Below are 27,501 nucleotides of genomic sequence, written 5' to 3' on the forward strand. Positions count from 1 at the left end.
ACAGTCTCACTTTGAAAACCCCTTTGACAGGCTGAGTGCCATTCAGGAATCTATGATATTTTATTTCAAGATCTTCATGTTTATTACTTCTTTTAACCACCATACATAGAGATTCTGTATTTCCTGTTTTAAAGGAATTACTTATTTAGACTGACATTTCCAGTTTTTTTCACACAAAAAGTACGTCAATGACAATGACAAACGACCAAAACCTTTTCAAGGCTAGTGAGGACAGAAATAGAAGAAGATAATGTATTTGTATTGAATCATTGCGTTAAATTTGTTCCAGTACAGGAAACAGAAGTGGTAAAGTGGCCAGTTGTTGGTATTAATAATATCGTCACTTCCTCTTCTACGACTACAAATAACCTGTGAGAGTAGAACTGAAAGTGCAGCTCACATGTGTCCGGTGCACAGATGAAAAACTAAAAAAGTTTACTTAAAAGGCAAACATGGAGCAAAAGCATTGTTACAACAGCTTGATATGTACTTGTGCCTTTTACAATGACATGAATATTTGTAAAAAATGATGCCGAAATATGTAATGAAAAAATGCCAATCAAGTGTAACCAAAGATTACAGATTCAATCACACATGCTGGCAAGGAGGCTAAATTCAGTCCCTTGAAGTGGGGACTGAAAGTTATCAACTTCACAGCATTGCAGCCACTGGGTCCCTGCACAATTACTGAGTCTGGTGAGAGGCTATTACAAACTAAGGCTTGTGAAATTGCTGCTTCAGTTCTCCCTCCATGGTTTTGGCCAGATCCTTCCTCTGAAGTAACAGAAAAGCCTTGATGACACTTGCTCTCCCTGACCGGGTGATGAAGCAGTAGAGTAGAGGATCGGCGAGGCAGTTGAGACTGGCCAGGATCACGGTGACTTTATAAAGGTAGAACATCCAGGTTAGTGTCCCGCAGTTCTCCACCTGATTCATCAGCAGACTCATGATATGAAAGGGGCCGAAGCAGATGGACAGGGTCAGCTGCACCAGCCACAGGAGCCGGCCGACCCGCTTACGGTCCTGTTCCTCGGTTGCACGGTTGGACCGGACCTCTTTGCTGGTCTTCCAGCAGCAGAACCCAACCAGCACAGACGGTGCGAGGAACCAAACGAAAAACCTAGCTATGATGACTTTCGCCGGCGAAGACAAAGGAAAGGCGTGCAGACAGATCTTCTCGGTGTCATCATACACGTGATGAGACACGGTGATGAGATTGAAGACCACGGTCCAGGTCCACGAAAGAACACAGACGCCCATCGCTGTTCCCAATTTTCGAATGTAAGGGAACCTTAGGGGGTGAACCACAGCCATATAACGGTCAACAGCGATGCAGCACAACAAAGACACGCTGGCATAGAAGTGGGTGAACAACAGGAAGACACACACGGTACATGCAGTGCCCCCATGACGCCACTCCTCAGCCAAGATGTTGTCCACCCAGATGGGTAACATCATGATGAAGAAGAGGTCTGCCAGGGCCAGGTTCATTATGTAGACTCCCATCGCATTGCCCTGTCTTATATGCTGGTAGGAGACGAACACAGAGAAGCAGTTGGAGGGGAAACCTAAAATGACAATGACGATGTACAGAAAGGCAAAGATATGTCCCATCAAGTGTTCCCCAGGGTGTCCTTCAGGATGGCATTCATGGTTCGGGAAACCTTTACTTGGTAGAGAGTGATTCAACAATTCAGCTGTGGAATTCATCTTTTTTCTACCAACAAAGAAAAAGACAAAACAACTTTATTACTTTCAAATGTTTTTTTTTTTATAGTCAATAAACATATTTTCATCACATGCAAGGCCAATTAATAACAAAGCTGCAAGTAGCAAAGAAGGAGCCAAGCCATGGTTGCCATGGAAACCTGTTGTCATTTTGTCAAGGGCATGGCTATAAGTACTAACAAAGTCAAAGTCAAATGTATTTATAAAGCACAGTTAAACACAACTCACGTTGATCAAAGTGCTGTACAATTAGATCACATTAAATCATAAAATATAAAATTAAAAAGAAAACAGAAACAAAACACCCAATTAAGCATCTGTATACACAGAAAGCAGGTATACAAATTATCAACTCAGATCAGGAGGATCCAAATGCTGTGTTTCAGAAGTCACCCACCACAAGGTTCAATGAGATGTCTTAGACTCCAATGACATGAGACAGAAGAAGATGCATAATAATAAAAGGTAGAAACACGATGGGTGCCTATGCAGCTTCACTTCTTGGCCCATAAATATATAATTGTGCCTATTCCTCATAAACCAGTTTACTAAAAATGTTGACATTTCACAATTGCACAAACCAGATATTCTTTATATTTTTACCATTGAAAAGGATGTTTTACTTACACTATCAGCTGGACTATAATCAGGAAATAAGTGGTTTGCTTAAACACAAACCATTTTAAGGCTCAGTATTCTAAGATGTCAGTATTCCAGGACCCATCCGGTCAGCAACCACTGGATGCAATTTTACATTAATCATATAACTGGCAATAAATTGCACAGAGACTTCTAGATCTACCTGTTTCACAACGAATGGTGTGTATCTGAAGAAACAGGAAGAGCATGGCTCACTGTGTGAAAAAAAGGAACAGGAAGGTGATGAAATATACTGCGTAAACATCTTAGCAAAACATCAATGCTGACAGCTCAATACTTGAAATGGCTAGTTGCAAGTTAGCAGTGGCAGCCTAAGAGAAAGTCCATTCAAATGAGCATAATCAACATCGAAAACTGAACAGAAAGATGTGGTAATATTGCCTTATGACATGATTTTAGTTTGCTTTATTACGTAAGACAATTACAAATGCATAGAAAAACAATCCAATCTAAAATTGCAGTGTCCTTTTTCAGTAAAACTACCATAAGTCCTGGCAGAGCAGTTATGCAACAGAGCTAATGGCGCTGTCTCTGCCAGAGTGTCGGAGCTTTCTCAGTGTCACCCTCCAGTTATACAGAATGGCTTTCAGTTCTGTCTTGGCACTCTCGCTCAGCAGGCAGTAGATTATGGGGTCTGCCACGCTGTTAATTGTGGTGGTGGCGACAAACACCATGTAGTAGTGTCTTAGGAGCAAGGCATTGCCACAGTCTCCTACCTCCAGCATGGCTCTCAAGAGCATGACGACCTGGTACGGGGTGAACGCCACCATGTAGGTGACGAGCAGGAGGAGCAGCAGATTCCTGATCTTTCTGCGTTCAGCGGCCTCAAGCGAGACACTGTCGTTGAGGGATTTGATAATCTGATGGAAACAAAAGACCATCAGGAACAAGGGCAGGAGGAACCCCAGCGCCACTCGAACAATAGCCACATTGGCATCAGCAGGGCACATCGGCATCCTCTCCTCACACAAACGTTTGGCGGAGAAGGAGCCCAGGGCACCGGTTTGGGCAAGGAGGTTCACGTGCACAAACAGCTCGACGCCCCACACCATGGCACTCACCACCGCGGCCGTATGCACTTCTCTCACCCAGCCGAAGTAGAAAGGGTAGACCACGGCCAGGTAGCGGTCCACTGATATGCAGCACAGTAGCCCGGATCCCACATAGAAGCTGTTGTACATCACAAGTGAAATCAGGCTACAGAGCGTACTGTCCACTGGCCGGCCAAGAGACAGCTCGATCCACACAGGCAGCGTGATGGTGTAAAGGAGATCTGAGACACTCAAGTTGACTAGGTATACTGCAACGGTATTGCCCTTTCGCATTAGAAGGCAAGCGACATAGAGAGACAGACAGTTGGCTGGAAATCCGATGATAAAGAACACAGAATATGCAGTCGGGTACATGAAACGCTCCACTACATCCTCTGTGTCACAGTGTTGAGAAGAGTTGGCATTGCTCTTGTTGGAAAATGTGACCGGCTCCATTATTCCTGTGACTGTAACTGAACGTGCAACGTTTCAAGCATGCATGTCACTGAGGACATGCAAATTCAACCCATGCAAATAATGTTCTAGGAATATCCCAAAACATTCGTTTGGGATTCGTTTGGGATTCGTTTGGGATTCGTTTGGGAGTCGTTTGGGAGACGTGTCAGGGGTGTGCAACATTTTTTTCCAGTGGGCCCTACTAACGACTTACTGTAAAGGAAGCAGAGGTCCATACATTGGATGATTTAATTATAACATAAAACTCATAGTGCTGTTATGGTAAATTACATGAATTAGATATACATCACAGATAAAAAAAATTACAGCTAAATGTCAATCTTATTCACCCTGAGGTTACAATAAAAAGAAGTATCCTTGATGTCTGTGAATTACGTCCAGAGCAATTGAAAATGTGTTGGATGCCCCTTTTGACAATTCAACAATGACTCTTCAACAATGACTTGCACATACCGAGTAACTGTGCAACATGACAGCCGGGTTTTCCCTTCTCGCGGTTTTACCATGCCACCAAGGCACGGTTTGTGCATGTTGGCTCCTTGACGTGTTCTTGGATTTACTAGGACTTTTTATGTTTTTGTATTACTAGTTCATACGTGGTAATTTCTTGATTCATGACTGCAGCTTGTATGCCCTGTTCTGACCAACTGTGTTCTTGATCTCAGCCTTGTCATTATTTTGTAAATCTCAAATCATCAGAGATCTGAGAAGGAACTTGTTTTGCCTACTCAGGTTTTTTGTTGTGTATGAAAAACACATTTTCAACCTGTTTATTCATTTGTCTGCTTTCTTGGTCAGAATCTGCTCCTATGGCTCTTGGGCCATGACACCTTAGACTTTCACATTAATTTCACTTTAACTGACTGTTTCACTACTGCTTACGTTATGAGCTTGACGCTTCAGGTTTGTGAGGAAGAGTCCATTTGAGGCTTTTAGCCAAAATTGTATTGTAGCCAGTGCCCTTTGTTGAATTTAAGATAATAGCAGTACTCGCCATTACAGATACATAACACTGCTGCAGATTAAAACAGCATCGAACAGTCCCGGTCCATGGGCTGAATATTGCCCATGTGTGGTCTAGATGTTATTGGCTGTGTTTATGGGTTTGGGCAGGGACCACACACAAAAAGATACACAGTCCATAAATTCATACTTGCCCAAGCACTGGCGTGCAGACGTCTTAAAGTCAGCAATCCTTAATTTAGTTATTTGGAAGCCTATTTGTCTCTGTTGTGTGCCGTCACCATATGTGTGTTTATTATACAGTGGCCCCATGTTTTACTGCAATGACCCAAAGTCTCATACACAAAGGTTATAATCCTGTACCATGTGTAATACCTTCAAAAATGCATTAGAATCTGGGTAAGACACGGCCTAAATGAAGTGGGTAATGTAAGTGTATGTCCCGGAGAGTATGGAGCAGTGCAAATGAAAATGAGCACACCTCACTGCCTCATGACTGACACTAGCACCCAAGGGTTTTTCGCCTCCTTTCTAGCATGCCCACATTCCGTGTCCAAGGGTGCAGTTTAAAATCCAGCTTCTCACAGTGCAGGTTACATTGGTACGATTACCTGGATTGGGATTTCATTTTGGGGTGAAAGGACCAGACAGAATGAAACTGTCAGTGACCAGTGGAGTACAGAGCTCTACTGTAAGTAAAACTTGCTCCCCAATGCCTTTAGAGATGTTCTAGCAACAGGCGCTAGTAACCATGGGTTAGGTCGCACATAGGTCAGATATTTGGTTACCAAATGTGTCTGGTGTTGGCACCACTGGGAGGAGTGTGCCCATTTCCATGTGTGATATTTCTAGGGTATTTTGACTTGAATAGGCACAGTGTGTACAGATCTGTTTTTGCAGTGTGTTCAACCTGGAGAACAAAACAACGCAGTGAATAGCCTGGTTGGCTTTTGTGAACGACAAATGTGTTTATTTTTCCATTTCATTGGCATATGCCACCAAAGTGAATTTTAGAATGAGGAAAAAAAGGTTAACTAAAAACATACCTATCAAAGGTTTTCTTTTGTATACTCATACAGAAGAAATGAAAAAGCACCACACACACACACACACACACACACACACACACACACACACACACACACACACACACACACACACACACACACACACACACACACATAATTACTACTGTGCCCATACCCATGCAGTGAAAGTATAGGCTAAAGCATTCCAAAGAGGGTCACATCCCCAAGCTAAGACTCAGACTGTCCCACTGAAAATGTTTATGTTTTACTAATTCACATTGGAGTACAACAATCCTTTTATTTCCATTCGTCTTTCCATTATTGTCTGTATGTTTGCATGCCTCTTCCTGGGTGTTGGAATTGGATGTGTCAACATGTTCACATTGTCTATACTGTAAATGTGTTTGTCTTACATTGCCAATTTTCAATTACAAACACCACAATAAAATCAAAACACAACATGCTTTAGTGGGACAAACATAAACTGAACCCAACTGCGTGAAACTTCAAAACGGATTAAAAATGATTTTGATTATTCGATATTCCATCCCTTTGTTGATAAACCGACGCATTAATTGTATTTCACATTGGTAGCCATGCAGTATTGACCTTTCTCTATAAGATAGAGATCTATAAGATCTATAAGAAAAAGACCTGTAACCCCATTCATGTCATGTGGCATGAGGTAAACATATTGGAGTACCAGCTTGTGGAAAAGGGTTTTGTGATGAATACAACACAATGTCAGGTGTGGAGTGATCCACTGAAATATGTGTTTTGTGTTTTATATCATCATTGTGGATGGGTTTAATTGAAATCTGAAGGAGTCTGTGCAAAATGTGAGTCATTGCATTTGGGATACATTTTGTTCCACTTTCACTTTAGTAAAAGAACACAAACCCTATCCACTTACTTTCTGCTGGCTAAAACCTTTATGCAAACTGACAAGTCCTGTTTCCTAGAAATAATCTAGTAAACACATAAAGCTTTCATTTGTGAACTGATCAGATGTTCTTTTGTTAAGATAAAAAAACAGTCATGCGCATCTAGTCTGATAAATGGAAAACAGTTGGTAACCCTGTTTGTGTATTCAGGACCCACAGACGGTGGCAACAGGAAACCTGATTTTGATCTCTTAACTTCACTGTGGTGCACCAAAGCAGTTTGTTCACAAGAGAGGATAAGGACCATGTTACTTACTAATATACAGCTTTGGTCTTCAAATAGACAAGCTTGTCTCTCAGGATGAACAAAACAACACATTGAAGATGTTTAGTATTTTTTTTTTACTTTACTGAGTGTGACACACTCAAAATGTATCTCTAGGTTGAATTTAAGCCTAAACATGGTGCAGAGTTGCTTTGTTGTGATAGAGCACTTCACAGTACTGTCCACAAGGTGGCAGCTCTTTTTTTGTGTGTAATTTACACTTCTCTAAGTGAAAGCATAAACACTGAACAACCTCACTGGATCTGCCCAAATAGACTTGACAAAGAAGCAGTTAATGATACTGTCTATGTTTAATGTCTGGCTTTAGAAATGAAGTGTGCCAACAATATTAAACACATAAAATACTTTAGAAATACATTTATCCTATTTTGTATACGATTTGTAAATGTCATGACAATACTTACAATTAATATCCAAATACACAGACAGATCTTTTTCTAATTTTATATATTTTTCATAATTGTGCTTTTGCCTGTATCCTCCTTTTGGTAAATGCTCCCCATTGTATATTATAAATATATTTGTGGTTTATCAACAAAAGCAGGTCAATCAGAATTGGGCGTAGCAATTCACTGGATGGCAGTTTCAATATGACAACCACGGTAAGCAAGGGAACAAAAAAACGGAATGGACTGCCATTTTTATTGTTGACAGTGCACTAATAAAAGTAGAGGAGTTTGTGAGGTGTACATTTCATAAATACAAGACGACGTGAAGATCTTTTTACGATACTGAGACCTCTTTCCTGCAGGAACGGCATGCCTCCTCTGAAGGCCCTGCAGCCTTAGCTAAGACTAATGAAACTATTTACAGAAGCGTACACATCTGGGTTTCCTCTCCATTTCTGTTAGAACAGCCAGTAAAGATAACAGAGGCATGCTTGTGAGACACTCAAAAACACACAAAAAAAATCACAGGATGGAAAATAAAGAAAACAAAATGTTCACTTCATGATTGACACGGCTATTACAAAGAGGTTCATTGTTAAGTGTAAAGTTTAATATCTAAAACTTGACACAGATTCAACGAAATCTTAAGTAATTTTCTATGTACATTTTGAAATGTTCTAAATCCACCACATGCCCAGACACCTCAACCTAAATATATCTGATCATCTCATCATGCCCCTTTCACTTGATGACTTTATAAGACAACAGGCTTGATGTGATCGGTCTTGTGCAGAAGCGTCGACACGACTGACCGTTGCGGGGTTACATCTGATCCTCTGGAGCGCTCGTACCTGTGGTAGATCGCGCTGACTTTCCGCCTGAAGTACTGCCCCGTGCAGACGTACAGCAGCGGATTAAGACTGCTGTTCAGGAACGCAAAGTACGTCGCAAACTGGTTCCCGATTGCTGTGACCTCATACCACTCATTGACCTCCAAGACCTGGAAGTCGCACAGCACATCGAGGAAGGTGAACAGATGGAACGGACCCCAGCAAACGAAGAAGAAGAGAATGACGGCATACACCAGTGCTGTGGCCTTCCTGTCGCCTCGGTCGGAGCAGCACGTGTTGTTCCTCCTCGTGTTCAGGGCTCTCGCAGCATTGATACTACAGAAAGAGATGGCTAGGAAAGGCAAGGCGAATCCCACCAGGTTGAGCAGGATGTGGTGGGCCACTCTCCAAGAGTCGTGCGGGTAATCGAGGTAGCAGGACATTACCTGATACTCGGAGTCGTACTGCAGTTTCCTGTGGGGTAGCACCGGGGTGCAAACGGCCACACCGAGGAGCCACGAAATTGCACAGACCGCCTTGGCATAGCGCCTCCTCCGAAGCCACCTGGCCTTCATGGTCTGCACTAGGGCCAGGTAGCGATCCACACTGATCATGACCAGCAGGAAGACGCTGGTGTACATGTTGATGGTGATAGAAAGGCTGACGGCGATGCACAGGAATTCCCCGAACGGCCAGTCGTAGTCGTTGAGGATGTTGATGCCCCAGAAGGGCAGCAGGGCCAGCATCACAAGGTCGGCTAGGGCTAGGTTGCCCAGGTAGATTTCTGGAACGCTCCATTTGGCTCTCTGAAGCAGGAACACGGTGAGGACAAAGGCATTTCCCAGAATTCCCACCACACTGAGGATGAAGATGTATGGTGGAATGATGGCATGGACCAGATCCCAGGCAGCCTCATTCTCTGCCATGGGGGGGAATGTGGGACTGCTGATGTTTGGGGTCTGGTACATATCCATACTCACTTACAGTAATGGCTCTGCTATCTAGGAAGGCAAAACGAAACACTACTGTCAGTTACCATCTGGCTAAACGTTGTATTTACACTAATGTCATGGACACATCTTATCTGTCTTTTTTCTCATTTCTGAGGCTAAGAGCAGTGTTTATAAATGTGTTTTGTGTATTTCAGTATGAAAACAAATTCAAGATGGCCTACATTTCTAAAAATCTGTTACCACCTGAATTCAGTCAATTCTTAAGAAGACTAATGAGTTTAATAGGGTATTACGTTTTTACTATGAATCATCACAGTATAAACAAGTTCTTAGCACATCTCACTTATGTCTCAACCAAACCTGGCCCACACTGAAGTTACATTATTACACAATAAAAACCGCACAGAGTGAGGACCAATGCACAACATTTTGAAAAGTTTCCATTAAAAAAACCTTGAACCTACTGAATTAGTGTTTGAGTACACCACGTCATATCGTGTTGCCGTCAACACATACTTTCGCTAAGCTAAAAGCATCCATTAAAACTTATTTGTACAGCTTTATAAGCCTTGTAGCTCACGAAATAGAATGCATCATATAATCGAACCGGACATACCTGGAGATCAGATTTTTTAGATAAATGTTTAGATGGTTGGGTTGAAAATGAAGAGCCTCTATTTCAAGCTCATTCCTCCAGCTCAGACCGATTCTTACACAGCGGAGTGCAAGTGTATACAGTGAGGCATTCCTCTCCGAGCCTAGGTTGGGGTGACTCAACTTGTATATACAGCTCAAACTTATCTTCTTCTTCGCTCAGTGTGAGGATGTGTTTCAACACTTGTACAAGGCTCTATCCTCTTTTAGTAATTAAAAGCAGCTTGTCGCTGTGAAATCCCAAATCAAAATCATAACATAGATGATGGATAGATAGATAGATAGATAGATGGATACTGTATTAATCCCGAGGAATATTAAGGTCATCCAGTAGCTTATACACTTATACACCTCACAGACATACATATAAATCACAAAAACATACACATAGGGAGAACATATTCACACAGAGTGGGGCCCAGGTGTTTAAAGATACAAGAATGGGTATGACCATATGGTACAGCATGCAATGATTGTGACAGTGTTGATGTCCAGGAGAAAAGTGTTCTTGAGCTGCTAGTGTGGATTGTGCAAAAAGATAGTGTTCTTGTGCTTGGATGGTGCAAAGATAGTGTTCTTGTGCTTGTGTGTGTGTGGATAGTGCAAAGAGATAGTACAGAATATAAGTGGTTAAGTCTGTGCAAGGGGCTTGTATAGCCAGTAAAGGGATGGACAGTGGGTTGGTATGTAATGAGATGAGATGAGAAGTGGAGGTCAGATTGAGGTAGACCCCCCCCCTTCTGCTTGGCATTGTAAAGCGACCTCCTCAGCCTGTCTGATGAGCATGACAGTGACATGAGTCTGCCACTGAATATGTTTCTCTGTCTGTTGAGAGTTCTGTGTAGTGGGTGGTGGACATTGTCCAAGATAGGTAGCAACCTACTCAGGGTCCTTACCTCTGTCACTGTTGTGAGGCAGTCCAGTTCAGTGCCAACAACAGCTCCCGCCTTCCTCACCAGCCTGTCTAGTCGCCCTGCATCCCTCTTCTTTATGCTGTCTCCCCAGCACACCACAGCATAAAAAAGGATTCTGGCAACAACATACTGGTAGAACATGCACAGGAGTTTGTTGCAGACATTGAAGGACTTCAGCCTCCTCAGGAATTAGAGCCAGCTCTGACCCTTCTTGTAGATTGCATCAATGTTGGCTGACCAGTCCAGTTTATAGCCCAGGATGCACAAAGCACTAGAGAATCTGTTCAGCACAAGGTTTACTATATATTCACACTGTAGCAAATTTAAACTAAAAAGTTTCTTACATTGGACATCCAACAGCCTCATTAGAATCCGCATTGACTACTAAGCAGAAATATCTCCATACAGTAGATTTCCCTTTTTTTTGTATTGTTGTAAACTCTCCAGATGACAGTTTCTTTTTAACTTCTTCCATGATCCCAGTTTGCCGCCTGTAATCGCATTTTCACAGCTAGGACATAAAAAAATTCCCACACACAGAAAGAAGGCTGTTATCCTAAATTTGATTTATTTTATTCTCAAAAACGAACTTTTGCATCATGTGAAGAAGACACGTTTACTTCCCAACTTATTAAAACATTTAAATATGGAATGTGCAATGCCTTATCGCGTTGATGTGTCCGAGCCTCAGTATAATTTCTAAACTCGCCGGGTCCTGTCGGGTTCCGACGGGACCCGGTCGGGTATCCAACCTCTTGTAGAGAAGTTGTTCAGCAATCGGAAGATTGCTAGTTGGATCTCGACATCTGTCTTCCATGACGTGTTTACAGCAGTTTCAGCCATAGACATATACATATATATACACATATAAACATATACTTTGTATATATATATATATATGTATATGTCTATGAATTCAACCACTCTGCTCTGCTCTAGAGTTTCCGTGTCAAAGCAATTTTTTCTTGACACAGCTGTGTAAACACTTATGTGCACTGTGCAACACTTATATAAGAACATGAATTTGGTATTGACACTACAATATAAGTAAGCTTGTTAGCTGGATAGTAAGTTGAACTGCTTATGTTATGCTGCTTTCAGCGGAGTAAAAAATGGATATAATGGCCACTGGGTGTAAATGTAAATATATCTAATGACTCTGAAACTGAGGCTAATTCCAATACTGGGCTCTTTAAATGGTGGTGGTGTAATTAGAGTAATGGATGAGTGCAGTGGATGTAGAGTTGGTGGACTGGAGGATGTGGGTGAAGTAAGGATGTGAGGATGAGTAAGTGATATGACTTATTATGAGTTATGAGGACATTAGCCTGGGGCGGGAAATTGGAAAATGTACATTAGTGGGAGAAACATGATAAGCATCCAAGTTATGGGTTACACACACACACACACACACACACACACACACACACACACACAAACACACACACACACACACACACACACACACACACACACACACACACACACACACATACACACACACACACACACACACACACACACACACACACACACACACACACACACACACACACACACACACACACACACACACACTCACACACACAACCCTGCAGCTTAGACAGATCCCCACATAGACTCCCACTCCCTCTCCCAAATATGCGCCCAAATGCTCATTAGAGCCTATATGAACAGACAACATTCTGTGCCACACCAACACAACCAAGGTTCTTGAACAAGCAGAACCATAATTAACCAGGGGCTGACAAAAGGTTAACTCACTCAGGTGATTTGGGAACACATCCTTCTTCAGGATCCATCATTCAGTATTCAGGTTTTTTTAATCTTTTCTTTCACTAACTACTTCTCTTTTTTTATCCTCTGTTTCACCAAAGGCCCGTGGGGAGGGCCCCTCCCTCTCAGATTTCAGCATCCCATCACAGCATCCATTAATCAATACAGAAAAAGGGGAAATCAACAACAACATGAGCATGAACCCAGGATTAACCCCTCCCAAAGTTAGCCACTTCCTGTCACATAAAACAGAAAGCATGACACCACCCTTTCCTGGAAACCAAGGTCAAACCAAAACACTTATTTATCACCTACCCACCCGCCTAGCCATATCCTGCACTTCCTCCCAGAGTCTCACCAAGCAGTAACATGGCACCACATCAACGATGACCTCTTTACCTAACTTGTCATAGGTGCCCCTATCCCTCCCCTCTTGGATATACTGAAGGGTAAGTGGGATCACTGATGGTGTCATCAGTAGAGAGAGTAAGAGAGTGTGTAGAAGGCATGTTGGTCTTTAATGGGTGAAAGAGAGATAGTGGACACAAAAGGGCTGTATGGGTGCGTGCAGTCATTTTGTGGGTGTAGTCAAAATTATTTACATAAGACATGTCAGCTTTGCATGTATCTCTCAAAAATGTGGAGGATGCCTTTTCACAAGTTTTAAACAGAGAGCATTGTTTTATTCAGGTTAGGGAACTTTTTTTTGTCCCACAGAAACAAGAACAGTAAGACAAAGTAACAGAATTACAAAGATATATGATTAAGCAATAAAGCTCAATAATGTAACATATACCAGGAGTGTACTGTTGCATTTAAAACAGCACCCCACGCTTTGCTTAAAACACAATGTTTATAGTAAACTTTCCTTTTCCAGTAATTCCTCAGCTAAAATGAAGGTTGTTAGTTTCATTTGGTAACTTGGCCAACTGGAGCTCCTCTTTGGAATGTTACGAGCTCTGCCATGATTTACCACGGCTTCTGTCAGTTGTGTTTAGCTGATAATTTAAGATAGCACTCCATAAGCCAGTAGCTAGTAGCTCTGTTTTTAGGCACTAAAATTCATTCCGTGTGGTGCATTCCCATTCCGTAGCATTAGGGAACATGGTGTTTGTCAGAGGAGAGGGTCAAAAGAGCAGCTACCTCCCCCACTGTGGTGAATTCTAGCGTGGCGCTAAATTGAAGTGGGGGCAATTGGGCACCACTCGGCGAGGGCACCTACTGTCGCAAGCGCTCCCTCCTGGGAGGACCTCAGAGGGCCCAATGGTCCCCTGTCTGTGCACCTCCGTGACGTTGCTCTGCCAGGGTAGGCCGTATGTTCAGGCAGTATCTTTGTGACAAGGTCAATTGATTTAAGATAAAGGAAAGAGTGAAGTACTCAACACATATTTTTGTCACAAGAAACAAGGAATATTTTTATAGTTGGTGAACATGGAATAATTGATGAGAGTATGAATGGTGTTATATAGACGGTTCGTGAGAAAATGGGCGTGGTGCCAAACAGGTAAGACGCTCTGACTGAGTGAAGGTCAGATAGTGGGGTGAGATCTACTTGGCCATAGGGGTCAACCAAAGAAAAGATAGATGGGTGTGACCATATTACTTTTAAAAAGATGAACACGCCATTCATACAGGGAGATCATCCAAGGAGCATCTTCTGTTGGAAGCTTAGAGCCTTTCAATAAAGAAGCCGCAGATACACATCTTCTGATTGCGAAATCGCGAAAAGTTGCTCTTTTCTCTGCACCAACTAAAATCTGAATCAACTGCTTGTAAGGTAACAATGCTATTCACTATACAAACTTGGGCATTAATCGTGAGGGAGCGCAGACCATTAATATTGACACAGAACCTAGCAATAGTGCCAGTCTTATCGCCATGGAAGTCTCTGTAGCAATAGCCTCTTAATTGTTTTAATTCTACATTCAAGTTTATTTGTCACCTGATGAATCTGTTGTTAGACTATTTACATGTACAGTAGATGTAGTAACACAGGGCACCGTGCAGTAGATACTAAATACAGCTGTTATGCACTGTCTCTAAAGAATCTTTCAGATCTATGACATTGAAGACACACAAGGTTCTCTTTTCAGCTATAATCTCAGTGGTAGGACACATTACAGTCATCCTTAAATGCTTTGACAAAAGACAAGTATTAGAATTAGAGAAGGAGCTAAACCTCTGAAGAATTGGCATCAGAGTATCTACAACTTGCAAACACATTTTCATAGGAAATACCCCCAAACCACAAATTGGAAATATAATGACTAGGTCTATTGGTCAACAGTCATTGAACAAGTGTATAAAGTTTTAGAATGGATTTGTCTTTACTTTTTTAAATAGCAATGATGAATATAACATTAACATCAAGATGAAGAGCAAAGATTACACCATGCTAGGTTCAGTGCATTTATACCTTAGAATTACTGGTAGAATTGTCAACAAAAATGGCCTGTTTCTTATCACAGCTCATGGCTGTGTGTAATATGGCGCTAGCTCTGTGCCTGAAGTGTTTACCAACAATCACATAGAGGAAGGGGTTAATGGCACTGTTGCTGTAGCCGAGATACGCGGCCAGCTGGGTCCAAATGTCCAGGCTGTGTTCCAGGAGACACCCAGAGATGACCTGGTAGTAGTGCAAGGTGTCCAAGAATATGACCAGCTGGTAAGGCAGCCAGCACAGGACAAACACAGCCAGCACCACCAGCACCAGGGTAGCAGCCTTTCTCTCCGCGTTACCTGTGGCACTCGTGCGCACCTGCTTATCGTTGAGGATGGCGACAATGTGATAGCTGCTGAACGCCACTATGGGCACAGGGATGAGGAAGCCCACCAGGTTAGCGGTCACGTTGTAGCGGATCCGCCAGCCGGGGTGCGGGTAGGCCAGGTGGCACGCCTCCACGCCGAACTCGGGGAAGAAGTCCACCGAGCGGAAGAGGAGGCCCGGCAGGCTGAGCATCCCCCCCAACACCCAGACTCCACCGCACACGGCCCGGGCCACGGTCGAACGCCGTCGCCTCCGGTGAGCCAGCGGCCGGGCCAGCGCCACGTAGCGGTCCAGGCTCACCACGGTCAGGAAGAGCACGCTGCACAGGTAGTTCATCCCGATCACCAGGCCCACCAGCTGGCACATGGCCCTGCCGTAGGCCCAGTGGAAGCGGTGTAGGACCGTGCTGATCCAGAAGGGGAGGCAGCACATCATCACCAAGTCAGCCACGGCCAGGTTGCCCAGGTAGACGTCAGCCACCGTGCTGTGCTGCCGCTGCAGACAGAGGACGGCGAGGACGAAAGCGTTGCCAGCGATGCCCAGCACGCAGATGGCGGTCATGTAGGCCGGCTGCATGGTGTAGACCCACTCCCAGGCGTCCGTGTGGTTACAGCCTCCCTCTTCGCCATGGCCGATCCCGAACAGAGCAATCTCAGAGGCGTTAAATGCCATGTTGTCACTGCTTCAACAGAGAAATTATGTGTTTTAAAAACAACTCTATCTAGATTCCTTTTCTATCTTCAGAAAATCGTTTCCAAATCCTCTCACAAAAAAAATGTTTTTGCACTGACTCCTCTGCAAGGACTGTGACTGTGCAACCACAATAACCGTGGCTTACTTGGTGATTTACTACATGCACTGCTGAACAGGGCCATCAGTTCCACCCTGCTGAGCAGATGGAGCTTACGGGTAGTACGTGAGGTTGCTATCTCACCTGGACTTTTCAGAAATAAAACAACCTGATGATTTGTAGATAGTAGGCTGAGAGCAACAGATGGCTCATGCACTTTGCAGTCTGCACATTACGTAATGGAGCCTCTCCCTGTCTGATAGGACCACTCTCTCATACTCTGGTGCCAGGTATCAAAAGGCTAAAATATTGATCTTAACCACAACAACCAACCAAATGAAAACAAAAGAAATGGTGACTCAATCACTGGAGAGGGGCTGTATTAAAGATATAATACATAATACATAATACATAATACATAAGAAAGCAATGCCACATGATTTAATATATTTTTCATATGCCCACACATTGGTAAAAAAAAAAGAAGTGTTTTCCTGTCTGGCGTGAAGCATGACTATGTGGGTATGACTCAACCACACGTCTCAACTCATGTCTGACAGACAAACCCACAAGAAAAGCCTTGTTGTATAACTAGTGGAAACTTTGTGACATGTTCTTTACAAGGTACCAGCAGACTCCAAAAACACCAGGAAATCTTTTCCTGGGGGAAAATGGGGACGCCTGACTCATATTGTCTTAAGATTTAATTTAGCTTCATTCACCACAAAGTATAGAGTTCTAATTTTCTCAAATGGCAACTGGTTTCAAAAGTCCACTTCACTTCCATGCTGTCCAAAAATGTGTTTTGCAAACTCAAAAGGTTTAATGGCTTGTGACTATAAATAATTAACATGGACAGATACCACACATACATAATTAAGATTTTTTGTAAATGTATCTACTACTGTAAAGAAAATATCAATAGGAAATATACGGAACGTCAGTATTAGGATAACACAGAGATATATAACAGTCAGTTAGTAGGTTGCAACTACATATTCAACAAACAACAGCAGCAGCATATAAGAGCACAAATTAATACTGTTGACAACACACAACACATGAAACAGTGCATCAATACATACAATAGGCCAACCATACAGTCTTGTAAAATGCATACAATAGGCCAACCATACAGTCTTGTAAAATAATAGTGAATTGAGGTAAGTTTGGCGTTTTGAAAAGGCAAAGCTGTAAGAGACACTGTTTGTATTAAAGTATAGGCTGTTCTACTGCCATGGAGCATGCTGACAGTGAGAAGCAAACTGGAGTAGCAGTCAAAGGAGGGAGCAGGATACTGAGAGCTTCATAATAAAATTGGGACCCATTTTTAGGAAAAGTCCTGAGCTTGGATGCGATAACTTTAACAGAAGTGTTAACTTACATTGCATATCTTATCCAAGGGCAATACCAGATGGGTGCCAACTTAACGCTTAACTTAACTTTAGTGCAATTAACACAGACTCATAACATTTGTAACATTTGCTGTACTATATAATACAGTGCAGTACCTCTTGCAAATGTTCTTAATTGATATAATGATACAATTAAAGTTGAATGTTTGTTATGAAAGGCTACATATAACTTTTGATCATGTCTTCTTAACACTGAAAGGGGAAATCATATGCAGTAAAGGGGCTAATGCCTGTTAAGCACAGCTGAGTGCAATCTACATCCAACAATTTGTTTTGAAAGTAGCTTTGAAAAGTCACTTGATCACTTGGCTAAACGTTCATCAATTCGACGCAAACGTTTTCAGCGTCGAGAGCTGCGACTTGGTAGAGCCTGCCTTCTTCCTGCTCAGGTTGATCTGCTTGGCCAGCTCCCTGACCTTCTTCCTGAAGTTCTTCCCCACGATCACGTAGAGGATGGGGTTGAGCAGGCTGTTGAAGAAGGCCAGGTAGACGAACAGCTGGCTGCAGATGTCCAGGGCGTTCTCGAGGGCGCAGCCGCCCAGCACCCCCAGATGCCACAGTATGTCCACGATGGTGAGCAAGTGAAAGGGGATCCAGCAGAGCAGGAAGGCAATTAGCACCGCCAGCACGAGCACGGTGGCCTTGCGCTCCGTGTTCTCCGCGTTGAAGCGCTCCATCCGCTGGGTGTGCAGGGCATGGATGATGCGGTAGGTGCAGTAGGAGATGGCCGCCAGGGGCACGGCGAAGCCCAGCAGGGTGAGCATGACGTCGCAGGCCAGGTGAGCCTCTAGGCTGGGGTAATCCAGCATGCAGGCGGTCACGTTGTACTGGGCCATGTGCTGCACCTTGCGGAAGTTAAGCACGGGCACGCTGAGGAGGAGCCCCAGGCACCAGACGGCCAGGCAGCTGAGCTTGGCGTAGCGGGGCCGCCGCATGCGGCCGTGAGACATGGCGTGGACCAGGGCCAGGTACCGGTCGGCGCTCACCAGCACCAGGAAGTAGATGCTGCTGTACATGTTCATCTTGATGCCGCCGTTGACCAGGCGGCACATGAGGTCGCCGAACTGCCAGTTAAAGCCGTTGGCCACGTTGGCCGCCCAGAAGGGGAGACAGGAGAGCAGCAGCAGGTCTGCCGCCGCCAGGTTGCTGAGGTAGATCTCAGCCACGGTGCACGGCTTCTTGTGGAAGCAGAAGACAGTCAGGACGAAAACGTTCCCCACGATTCCAAGCACAGAGATGACGACCATGTACACTGGCTGAATGGTGTACAACCAATCCCAGGCTTCAGACTCAGGACAGTGGCTACTGTTACTGGTGCCATTGCTCCACGTGTTGAAAGGGTCAGATAAGGATGAGACTGAGGGGGTTGGTGAGGCGTAACTGGTATCCATTTGAAAGCTGTCAAGACACAGGTGTTTCATTGTAACTGCTTTGGCTCATGAGGAAGAGACACACAACATGACTTATGTCCATGCAAAGAAGAAAAAGAAATATGATTGTGATGATGCTGTTTACAGTGGCGGCCAAACACTATAAACGGTACAAGCAAGGGAAGTTTTGAGGGACTAAACGTTTCTTGGAAAAAAACAAAACTGAATATTTTGTCTAAATCAGGTCAAATGCATGCATGCGTAAATGCAGATATGCTAATAGTATGTCAAATAAATATTTCACAAATGCATGCTGATCTCATCACACCAGAGATAAGAAAACCCTAGACACAAGTGTAAGTGTATTTACATAAGAGCTCACAGTGTGAGTGACTGTTACCACTTACAAATACACAAGAAAGAGGAGCTGAAAGCAAACAAGTTCAGTGCAACATATCACATGACATGTAATGCAGTGCACTTTGCAAAGTGAAATTTCTGTTTGTTATCTGTTGATTTAGATATCTGTATGCACTGTCCAGCATATGTATATGTCTGTATATCTCAGTATATCTGATTAAAGTCTTTTTTTTTAAAGAAATTGTGAAGACCTTTGTACAAAATCAAACTGTTTTGTTTCACTGTCATTTTTCTAATTCATCTCCCATTTAGGGATTGCTGAAAAGCCTTTAGGTAAATGTCATCTAATTTCATCTGCATTATATGACTAAAATTGAGAGTAGGTTCTTCAGCATAGTGTGAAAGATCAGTGTTGAACATACCTTGTGGACTGATGAACTGTGGGAAGCAGGGTGCACTCTCTCCTCTGTGCTGCCTCTGGGTTTGTGGAACCACGCGCTCGAAAGGTTCACTGGTTTTAAGAAGGGAAAACCAGAAATTACATCATCCAGCAGTAAACATCCTCTCCCTCCCACATTCTTCATCACCTCCTCTCCTAATTTCCATTTGTACACTAACTACACTTCTGCACTTCTGCCCCAATTTCTTTCTCTCTCTCTCTCTCTCTCTCTCTCTCTCTCTCTCTCTCTCTCTCTCTTTCTCTCTCTCTCTCTCTCTTTCTCTCACCCGATCTGGCATGTTCTTCCTGAATCTGTCCCTTTAAAAAAGGAACTCCTCTTTTAACTAACCCTAACCCCAACCACGTGCATGAGGGACACTAGAGATTTTCTGATTCATTTCTGTCTGTTTCCGAGGCTTGTTGCATCTAAACTCCCCTATTCATTACATTCCCCCTCAAGCCGACAAAAACCTGGATCTGTGCCTATGCAAGGAAAGTAGCTCCAGGATAGGGAAATATATAAGTGTGATGGAGGGTATTTCAGAGTTTACCATTTACCATTGGTAATGCCAGATGTCACACCTTGGCATAGGAGACAGTGAGAAATGATATGGATGGCAATTCAGTTTTAGGGAACTGGTACCATAATTTGCTGCAGCATTGTTTAAAAAGGAAACCTACTGTAAGACACCACACACACACTCTTTTCAGCATCTGGATTTTATAAGCTCAAAATGAGTTATGGTATTTACCAGACACTTTTGTCCGAAGCGACTTACAAAACATTACAAAACATTAAAAACAAAACAATGAGAAGATTAAGTAAAAAGCAATATTCAATATCAATTAAGGATTATTATTATATAAAATAAATACTACTACTACTACTACCACCACCACTACTACTAATAATAATAATAATAAGAAGAAGAAGGATTATAACAATGTTATCATTCATAAGAATAATCAAAATAATACTATAATAATAATACAATAAAAGATGAAGTCGAAGAAAGCATTATTGTACCTAAGCAAAGTTTTGTAAGAAGTGGGACTGGATGCTGTGGGGCCATTTGGATAGGTAGAGCCCGAGTGACGAGTGTACGGGGCTGGGATGGGAGAAGAACAGTGAGGTAGGTGTGCCAGGAGTATGGACGCCCTCTGGCTGTCAGACCAATGAGCCCGGCTTGTCGGCCCCAGGGAGCCATGCTTGAGATGGGCAAGGTGATTACCCCATTTGCTAAAGTTTTGAGAGAAAGTAGGAATGCCTGATTGTACAGCAGCAGTGATCCTTGTCTTATTCTGGGATGTTTTGGTTTGTTTGTTTGTTTGTTTGTTTGTTTGAATGTTAAATGAGGTATAAGTCTATCTTATTTGTTTTGTGACCTCGCTGGCAGCTTGACAAATTATAATAAAGGCTGTTATCACCAATGCCTCATCAAGAGGTCTACCGTATTTATCCACTCAGAACACACTCCTCTACCATCAATAAAAGGTTGTGCTTGTGAGTAGTGAGATAAACTTTATCCATGCAAATAAGGTTTATCCTGCTGTTCAGTGGCCAAAAAAATGAAACTCAATACCAAGCAAAGGACATGTACCTCCAACACAACAGAAGATAAAGGAAGTAGACATAAGGGTTTCCATCCAACTTTTTGATGTGGATTTTGAATAAGAAATCCTGACTGGAAATGTTTGAAATTCCTATAAAATCTTTAAATATAATAATCGTTATTATTATAAATTGATTTGCTAGAGGGGGGATGGATTAGCTCACTATTAACATAGGGTATAATGTGCCTAAGGTTGATTGTTTTTATTAATTTAATAATACTTTTTTATACATTTTTTGAATTACATTTACATTACATTACAGACAGCAGATTTAAACGCACACTGATTTGTATTTTGTTTAGCCACATTTTCATGAATGCGAATAAAACTATTAGCTGCAGAGGTATGCAAGTTAACCTAGCGTGATATTTGTCCATCCATGATAAGTGCTAGTGAAAATGGGAAACACATAAAACTGAAGAGAGCATCAGGCTTTCCACCAGGCCTCCACACTATACCCACACAGTGGAAGCAATGATGATATCTTATCAGACCGCGCAAACACAGGGAAGTATTCACCAGTTTCCATTTGTCATTCTAGGGAACGGGAGCCACGGTTTGAATAAAGCTTTATAACATAAAGTGCTGGTGGGGGACTGGCAGGTCCATCTCAGTGTAGGCTTCCTTGTTTGTTCAGCTTTGGCATCCATTTGCTTATCTGAGAAACTTAATTCCAGGTGTGTGTCACATGGTTATTATTATATACATCCCAACATCTCCCACCAGGGCATTTCAAGGTACAAAGTGTCCCAATTCAGCTTTAATGAGAATATTGAATCAAATATTGAATCCCAATACTCTTTATGCTGTTTGTCAGGAGAGAAATGAGAACTTAACTTTCTTTAGAGGCATATACTTTGATGAGTTCTGAAAGATGAGATAATTTCCAACAGTTTGCCTCAATCAGAAAATCAATGATCATATCCTACTTTCTGTTTACGACAGTATATCAGCAATCAGGCACCATAAGGAAATTACAACAGGGAGCAATGAGAGGAAAATGGCTTTGTTCCAACACAGGTTGTCAAGCTGGTCTTCATCAAGGCTCACGATTTATGCTAATGGCCTCCTTTTCCTCAGAAATGCTGCTCTTTTTGACTGAAGACAGGCATAGTGGAAGGACAGTGGCTACTCCCAACAGGTCCCAAGAGAGGATTTTACCAAAGGTTAATGGTACTAATGATACCTCGTGTCCCACAATGAGGTCTTTCTGGCGCCATCTTATTGGAGCTCATTTGTATCCCCTAGCAGGTGCCATGTTGGGGTTGGAAATCCTTTCAAGTAGTTTGGGCTTAAAAGGTTTTTTGAAGGGGGGATTGATTTTATTTAGACAGTTAATATCAGCTTGTGTCATTGTTGGTGGATCCTGTTCCATCTAGTTCTTTCAGATCTTTCAAAATGTTCATTCTGGTGTACTGAGCTGGCAGCTGGGCACAGCGATGCTACAAAGCTTTATTTTATTCATTGGCAATTAGCCCAGGGTCAGGTGAGGAAGTTAGCACAATAACAGGAAGATGTGTTTCCATATGTCCAAAACCATTCGGTCCACCCTTAACAACTTAGTCATCTGCTGGCCAAAATACAAAAACGCCTTCCCTTGAAGTGTTCCACTTATCCAGTTCACACGCAGGACATTAATGCTTTTTTCCACTTCAAATGATGTTCTTCAGAACAGAGTACACAAAGATGTTTGCCATGTTTGCTATGAAAAGAGTATCAATGCATTTGCACTATACAAATGGACACATTAAAAGAGTACGTAGAACCCTGACAGGAAATGTAGTGCTTTTCAATTAGTTTTGCTAGGATACCTCTGACATTTTTGAAGGGAAACCAAATATTATTTAGCAACGTTATTTTCATGGAATGGATGAGGTTACTTACACTAAGTGATACAACAATGTGTTCCAAATGAAGATTATAATCAAAATGTACTTGTTCATGTTTTCCATTCTCCAAATAATCAACATGAAAAACATCTAAAAAGCGGAACCATAAACCGTGCTAAAGTTCCTGCTTTCTGAGATGTTGACCAATCTATTTTAAGTCTCACGTCTGGCTCTAAGAATCATATGCAAAGCCTGTCAACTCTGTATTGAGCCTAATGGCGCCATGGTGTACATACCTTCAAAGGAAATTTGGCCACCAGAAAAATGCTCCCTAGAGTATAGTGATCATCTTGAATGCAAGAGTAAACTATGCTTTGTAAACAAAGGTTAAATTCTTCAGCGAACATCTCACCCTTAAAATCTTCCATTTGTTTAAAGTAATGTAATGAAAATGAATACAAATCATTTTAATTGAAATTTAAAAATGAAAGGCAAATATGAGACATTATAGTTACTACTCTAAAGTCAGGGCTGCATTTTTGCCTGCACTGTTACAACACAACATATCCATGTCAGTACTAGTTTAAGGTTTGTGCATAGTCTACACATTTCTGTTCACATCGTGTCATGTAGCATCTTACACCACATCAATGTATTGCCTGTTTACCTCTACAGTATGTTTTGTTTGGTGGAAAGATGTTCTGAAAGGGTTAACACAACTTTTCAGACATCTACCTTGACAAATAACCTTAGTTTCTTCCCACTCCCTCTTTCTCTCTGTCTCTGTCTTTCTTTCTCTCTCCACAAACTGACAGAGACCCACATACAGTACAGTAGCAGTAACTGTTTAATTGTTTGAGCTCAGCTGCAAGTATTTTCTATATTGGTTTATATCATACAAATTCTCACAGTTTAGAGACAATCTTTGTTTATACATATCAGCAAAAGCAAGACTTACATTGGTAACAAATCTTTAGAAAGTCTCTATTCTGTCTAGGTTGACCTCCTATCCAGACAGACAGCGAGAGAGTGTCTTGTCAACGGAATTCTGCCGAAGACAACCTATTCTGACAAGACTGAAGACTGCCAGGCGCGCAGCAAGCCAACAGCATGGGTGTGGTGAGCCTTGTCTGGAAGGAACGGCGACCAGCTCAGACTACCCGTCAAACACACTAATTTGTGGTGTTTTCTGTCTGCTGTTCACCCCCGTACTGCCACCCTGTCACCAGAGCTGTTTTCCAGGCTCTCGCCATAGAGGTAGACCTCAGTGCCCGGCCCCCCTCAACCGCCATAATGAGTAAAAGTTTGGCAACTTCTCCCCTAAAACTTGTATATTTATTCCCTTCTTACATAACCACAAGATTCTTTTAACACACGACTCTGCTTGGGGAGAACGTTTATGTGCAGGGCCATGATGAGGATACTCTTTTTGATCCTTGGTGGTGAAAAACAAATCTCTAAAGACTATACAGGGCCACAGTGAAGATGCCTTTTTTTGGTGTGAAAACAAACCCATGCGTCTTAGTGGCTGTTGGGCGTCTGCAAAAGCTCAACCCGAGAGCTTTTGAAGAGGCGTCAGAGAGAATTTAACGCGTTAATGAATTTCTGCGTGTGGCGTCATGAACGAACCACACATATTTCCACTAGACCTTAACCCTCACAAATATACAATCCCAGACTTCTGATTGGTCCAACTGATATGGCTGTTTACAAGAGTCTGACCACTATCAAAGCCACTTGACTTCTGTGAAAACAAAGTGACCCCATTTGCACTGAGTCTGTCCAAAGAAACACATTAGTGCTTCCTTCAGATGGCATCACAACAAAAACAGCTTGAACTGAAACATTAGCGGTGGTGACCAATACATCGTAACAGTCTTGATCTAAACTAAGATTTAAAAAACAATCCACTTAGCTTGTTCAGATTTTAATGTTAAACAGTGATTTTGTCCTTATAATAACCTAATCAATCCAGCCTAACTGTTCAACTGACATCATTATTGCAACACCCAGTTCGCCCCCTCAGTTTAGTTGCTGAACTAGGAATTCTGAAGAGTAAACTATAACAACCCTTAAGCTAAATGTGATGCAAGTGCTTGCGGGTGGACGTAAGATAAGTTTGTGGTTGTGGTTTGTGACAGGTAGCAAAAATGAGATCCACATTAGTCATGGAGGAACAGCAAAGCACATCTGAGTTTTTTTCTGTTTTTTTTTTGTTGTTAAAAACTCCAGTACAGAGCCACTGAGAATGAGAGGTGAGGTTCTCTGAAAGAAATTATGAGAATGACTACCGGTTCAATAGGGTTTTTGTGGGCCAAATTGAATAATGTTTTGTATAATCTACTCCTCTTTCTTAAAAAATAAATAAATAAATAAATAAAACTAAATAAGTGTTTTGATTGGTCTCTCATCAGTTCATGGGATGAGCACATATTTAAATAAAGAAGCTCATACCAGCTGAGTTAAATTAAACATAGTGCTTTCCTGCACAATTTAACTTTAGTGTTCAAAAAGTGTGCAAGTTTCATACTCATTCATATTAACACGTCAAATAGGCAGTTTTGTCAATGTAATACATCCTTTGTGATCATAGACATTACATCTGTCTAAGCTGTGGTTGTCAAGAAACTGTCTGGTAGCTGAGTCTGGTAACTGAGTACTGAGTAGGCATTTGACGTTTTCTTAGGCATTTGTCTAGTTTTTAAAGTGACCGTATGCAATAATTTGACACTTTTTGAAGCATGTTTTTCTAGGCAGCAAGTACTGGTATCATATTCTAATTAATTGTCATGGCAGATAGCTTTGTCATGTGAAGGACATATAAACTTGCCTGTTTTTCCAATTAGCCGCCTAAGCATGCCATCCTGAGGTCTGGGTCAGGTCACCCCACGAAACTAAAAAAAAAAGGCTTTCACAGCATCACATAACCTTATTGCCATGCCTTTTATCAGTGGCAACTGTGCTGTTGTTGATATTTGTAAGGACTTTGTATGTCTTCTCAATAGTTAGATGGCTAGCTTTAGACTAAAACTCCTTACTTTACCCCATTTACTCTTTACCGATTTAATACCGGTAATCTCCATTACCTCTATGTTGTTTCTCTGGGATAGTTCATGTCATGTGAAGGAACGGTAGGCCACTTTTTCGCATAGTGCTAGAACATTCTGGATTAAACCTCTCAGGATAGGCTCTCTCTAAAGAGCACTAACTTTACTGTTAATAAAGATTTCTATTTCACACCAAGTGCTGTCTCTGAGAATGAATAAGGATAATAATGTATCTCTCTGACCAACTCCTTTTCCATTAGGACATATCCGTGTATGTTAAGTTTGTGTCAGTAACAAACTTTCACTGTAGAATAAACAACTTGAGTTTTGAATGAGCCACTCCCAACAGCTGTAAAGGAAACATACACGATGTTTTAAACAGCCACCAAATATTTCTAGACCTTATAAATATTTGTATTCACGATAATCCAGTAGTCAAGCAAGATGCATTTAGATATACCGCCGCCGATGCGTTTTGTTATCATGAGCAGTGATCCTGATAAATATGTCGGCATCTTTCCCAGCCACAAGGAGGTTTGCATGTCTTTCAGCGCCCTCTGGTGGTGAGAGGTTTGAAAAACCGTTGCAACGTTGCTGCAGATTCTTCCTCTCATTTGGTTTGCACAAAGTTGAAAAGGTACGTTTTAGATTTTTCCTATGTAATATCAAAACAGATTGCCCTTTAAAAGTTTATATCAATAAATCAAGGAAAATTACATTTATTAATAGGCCTATAGCACATTTAAAAACAACAGGAGTTCCCAAAGTGCTTTCAAGTCAAGCTTCATTTACAATAAAGATAGAGAAGAGATACAAAATACATAAAAAGAAAATATAGAAAACATAAAACATATTAAATATATAGAGCAGACAAAAGTGAAAGAATAAAAGACCAAATACAAATAATAAAAAAGAGAAATGTAGATAGGCCTAGAAATATATATATGTAAAAAAAACATAAAAATGAATAGTAGAACCACTTAAAACCACCAAAACAATAAAAACTTACAATTTTGAATTTAAATCAAAAGGAACTTGACCACATAGTAGTCTTAGACTGACTTAAAGCACAAATAAAAGCCTGACTAAGTCTCATATAAGTGTAGCTTAAATAATGCATCCCCAAGTTACAATCCAGGGATAGCCAGTGTATTAAAGTGAGTTTTTAACCTGGTTTTTAGTGTCCAAGCAAGCAGCAGTTCCAACATGAAATGGGAAACTCTTCCATAATTTGGGA

At 41.9% G+C, this 27,501-nt stretch overlaps 4 protein-coding genes across 4 annotated transcripts; all 4 read right to left on the reverse strand.

The window, feature by feature from the left end:
• Positions 1-714: 714 nt before the first annotated feature.
• gpr65 (G protein-coupled receptor 65) lies at positions 715-1,710 on the reverse strand (the record flags this gene model as incomplete). Its single annotated transcript, XM_080850537.1, has 1 exon — positions 715-1,710. The coding sequence occupies one exon, from the start codon at positions 1,708-1,710 to the stop codon at positions 715-717; it is 996 nt and encodes a 331-aa protein (XP_080706663.1).
• A 1,181-nt stretch (positions 1,711-2,891) lies between these two features.
• On the reverse strand, positions 2,892-3,794 carry LOC308374445 (G-protein coupled receptor 4-like; the record flags this gene model as incomplete). Its single annotated transcript, XM_080850221.1, has 1 exon — positions 2,892-3,794. One exon carries the CDS (start codon positions 3,792-3,794, stop codon positions 2,892-2,894), a length of 903 nt encoding a protein of 300 aa, XP_080706347.1.
• A 4,466-nt stretch (positions 3,795-8,260) lies between these two features.
• bdkrb1 (bradykinin receptor B1) lies at positions 8,261-16,072 on the reverse strand (the record flags this gene model as incomplete). Its single annotated transcript, XM_080850222.1, has 2 exons — positions 8,261-9,255; positions 15,061-16,072. The coding sequence occupies 2 exons, from the start codon at positions 16,070-16,072 to the stop codon at positions 8,261-8,263; spliced, it is 2,007 nt and encodes a 668-aa protein (XP_080706348.1).
• Positions 16,073-17,925: 1,853 nt separating this feature from the next.
• Positions 17,926-18,996, reverse strand: LOC308374702 (B2 bradykinin receptor-like; the record flags this gene model as incomplete). The annotated part of the gene is made up of 1 exon (XM_080850604.1): positions 17,926-18,996. One exon carries the CDS (start codon positions 18,994-18,996, stop codon positions 17,926-17,928), a length of 1,071 nt encoding a protein of 356 aa, XP_080706730.1.
• Between the last annotated feature and the right edge of the window lie 8,505 nt (positions 18,997-27,501).

Source organism: Sprattus sprattus (genome assembly GCF_963457725.1).
Source record: "Sprattus sprattus genome assembly, chromosome: 13".
In the NCBI taxonomy this organism is placed as follows: Eukaryota; Metazoa; Chordata; class Actinopteri; order Clupeiformes; family Clupeidae; genus Sprattus; species Sprattus sprattus.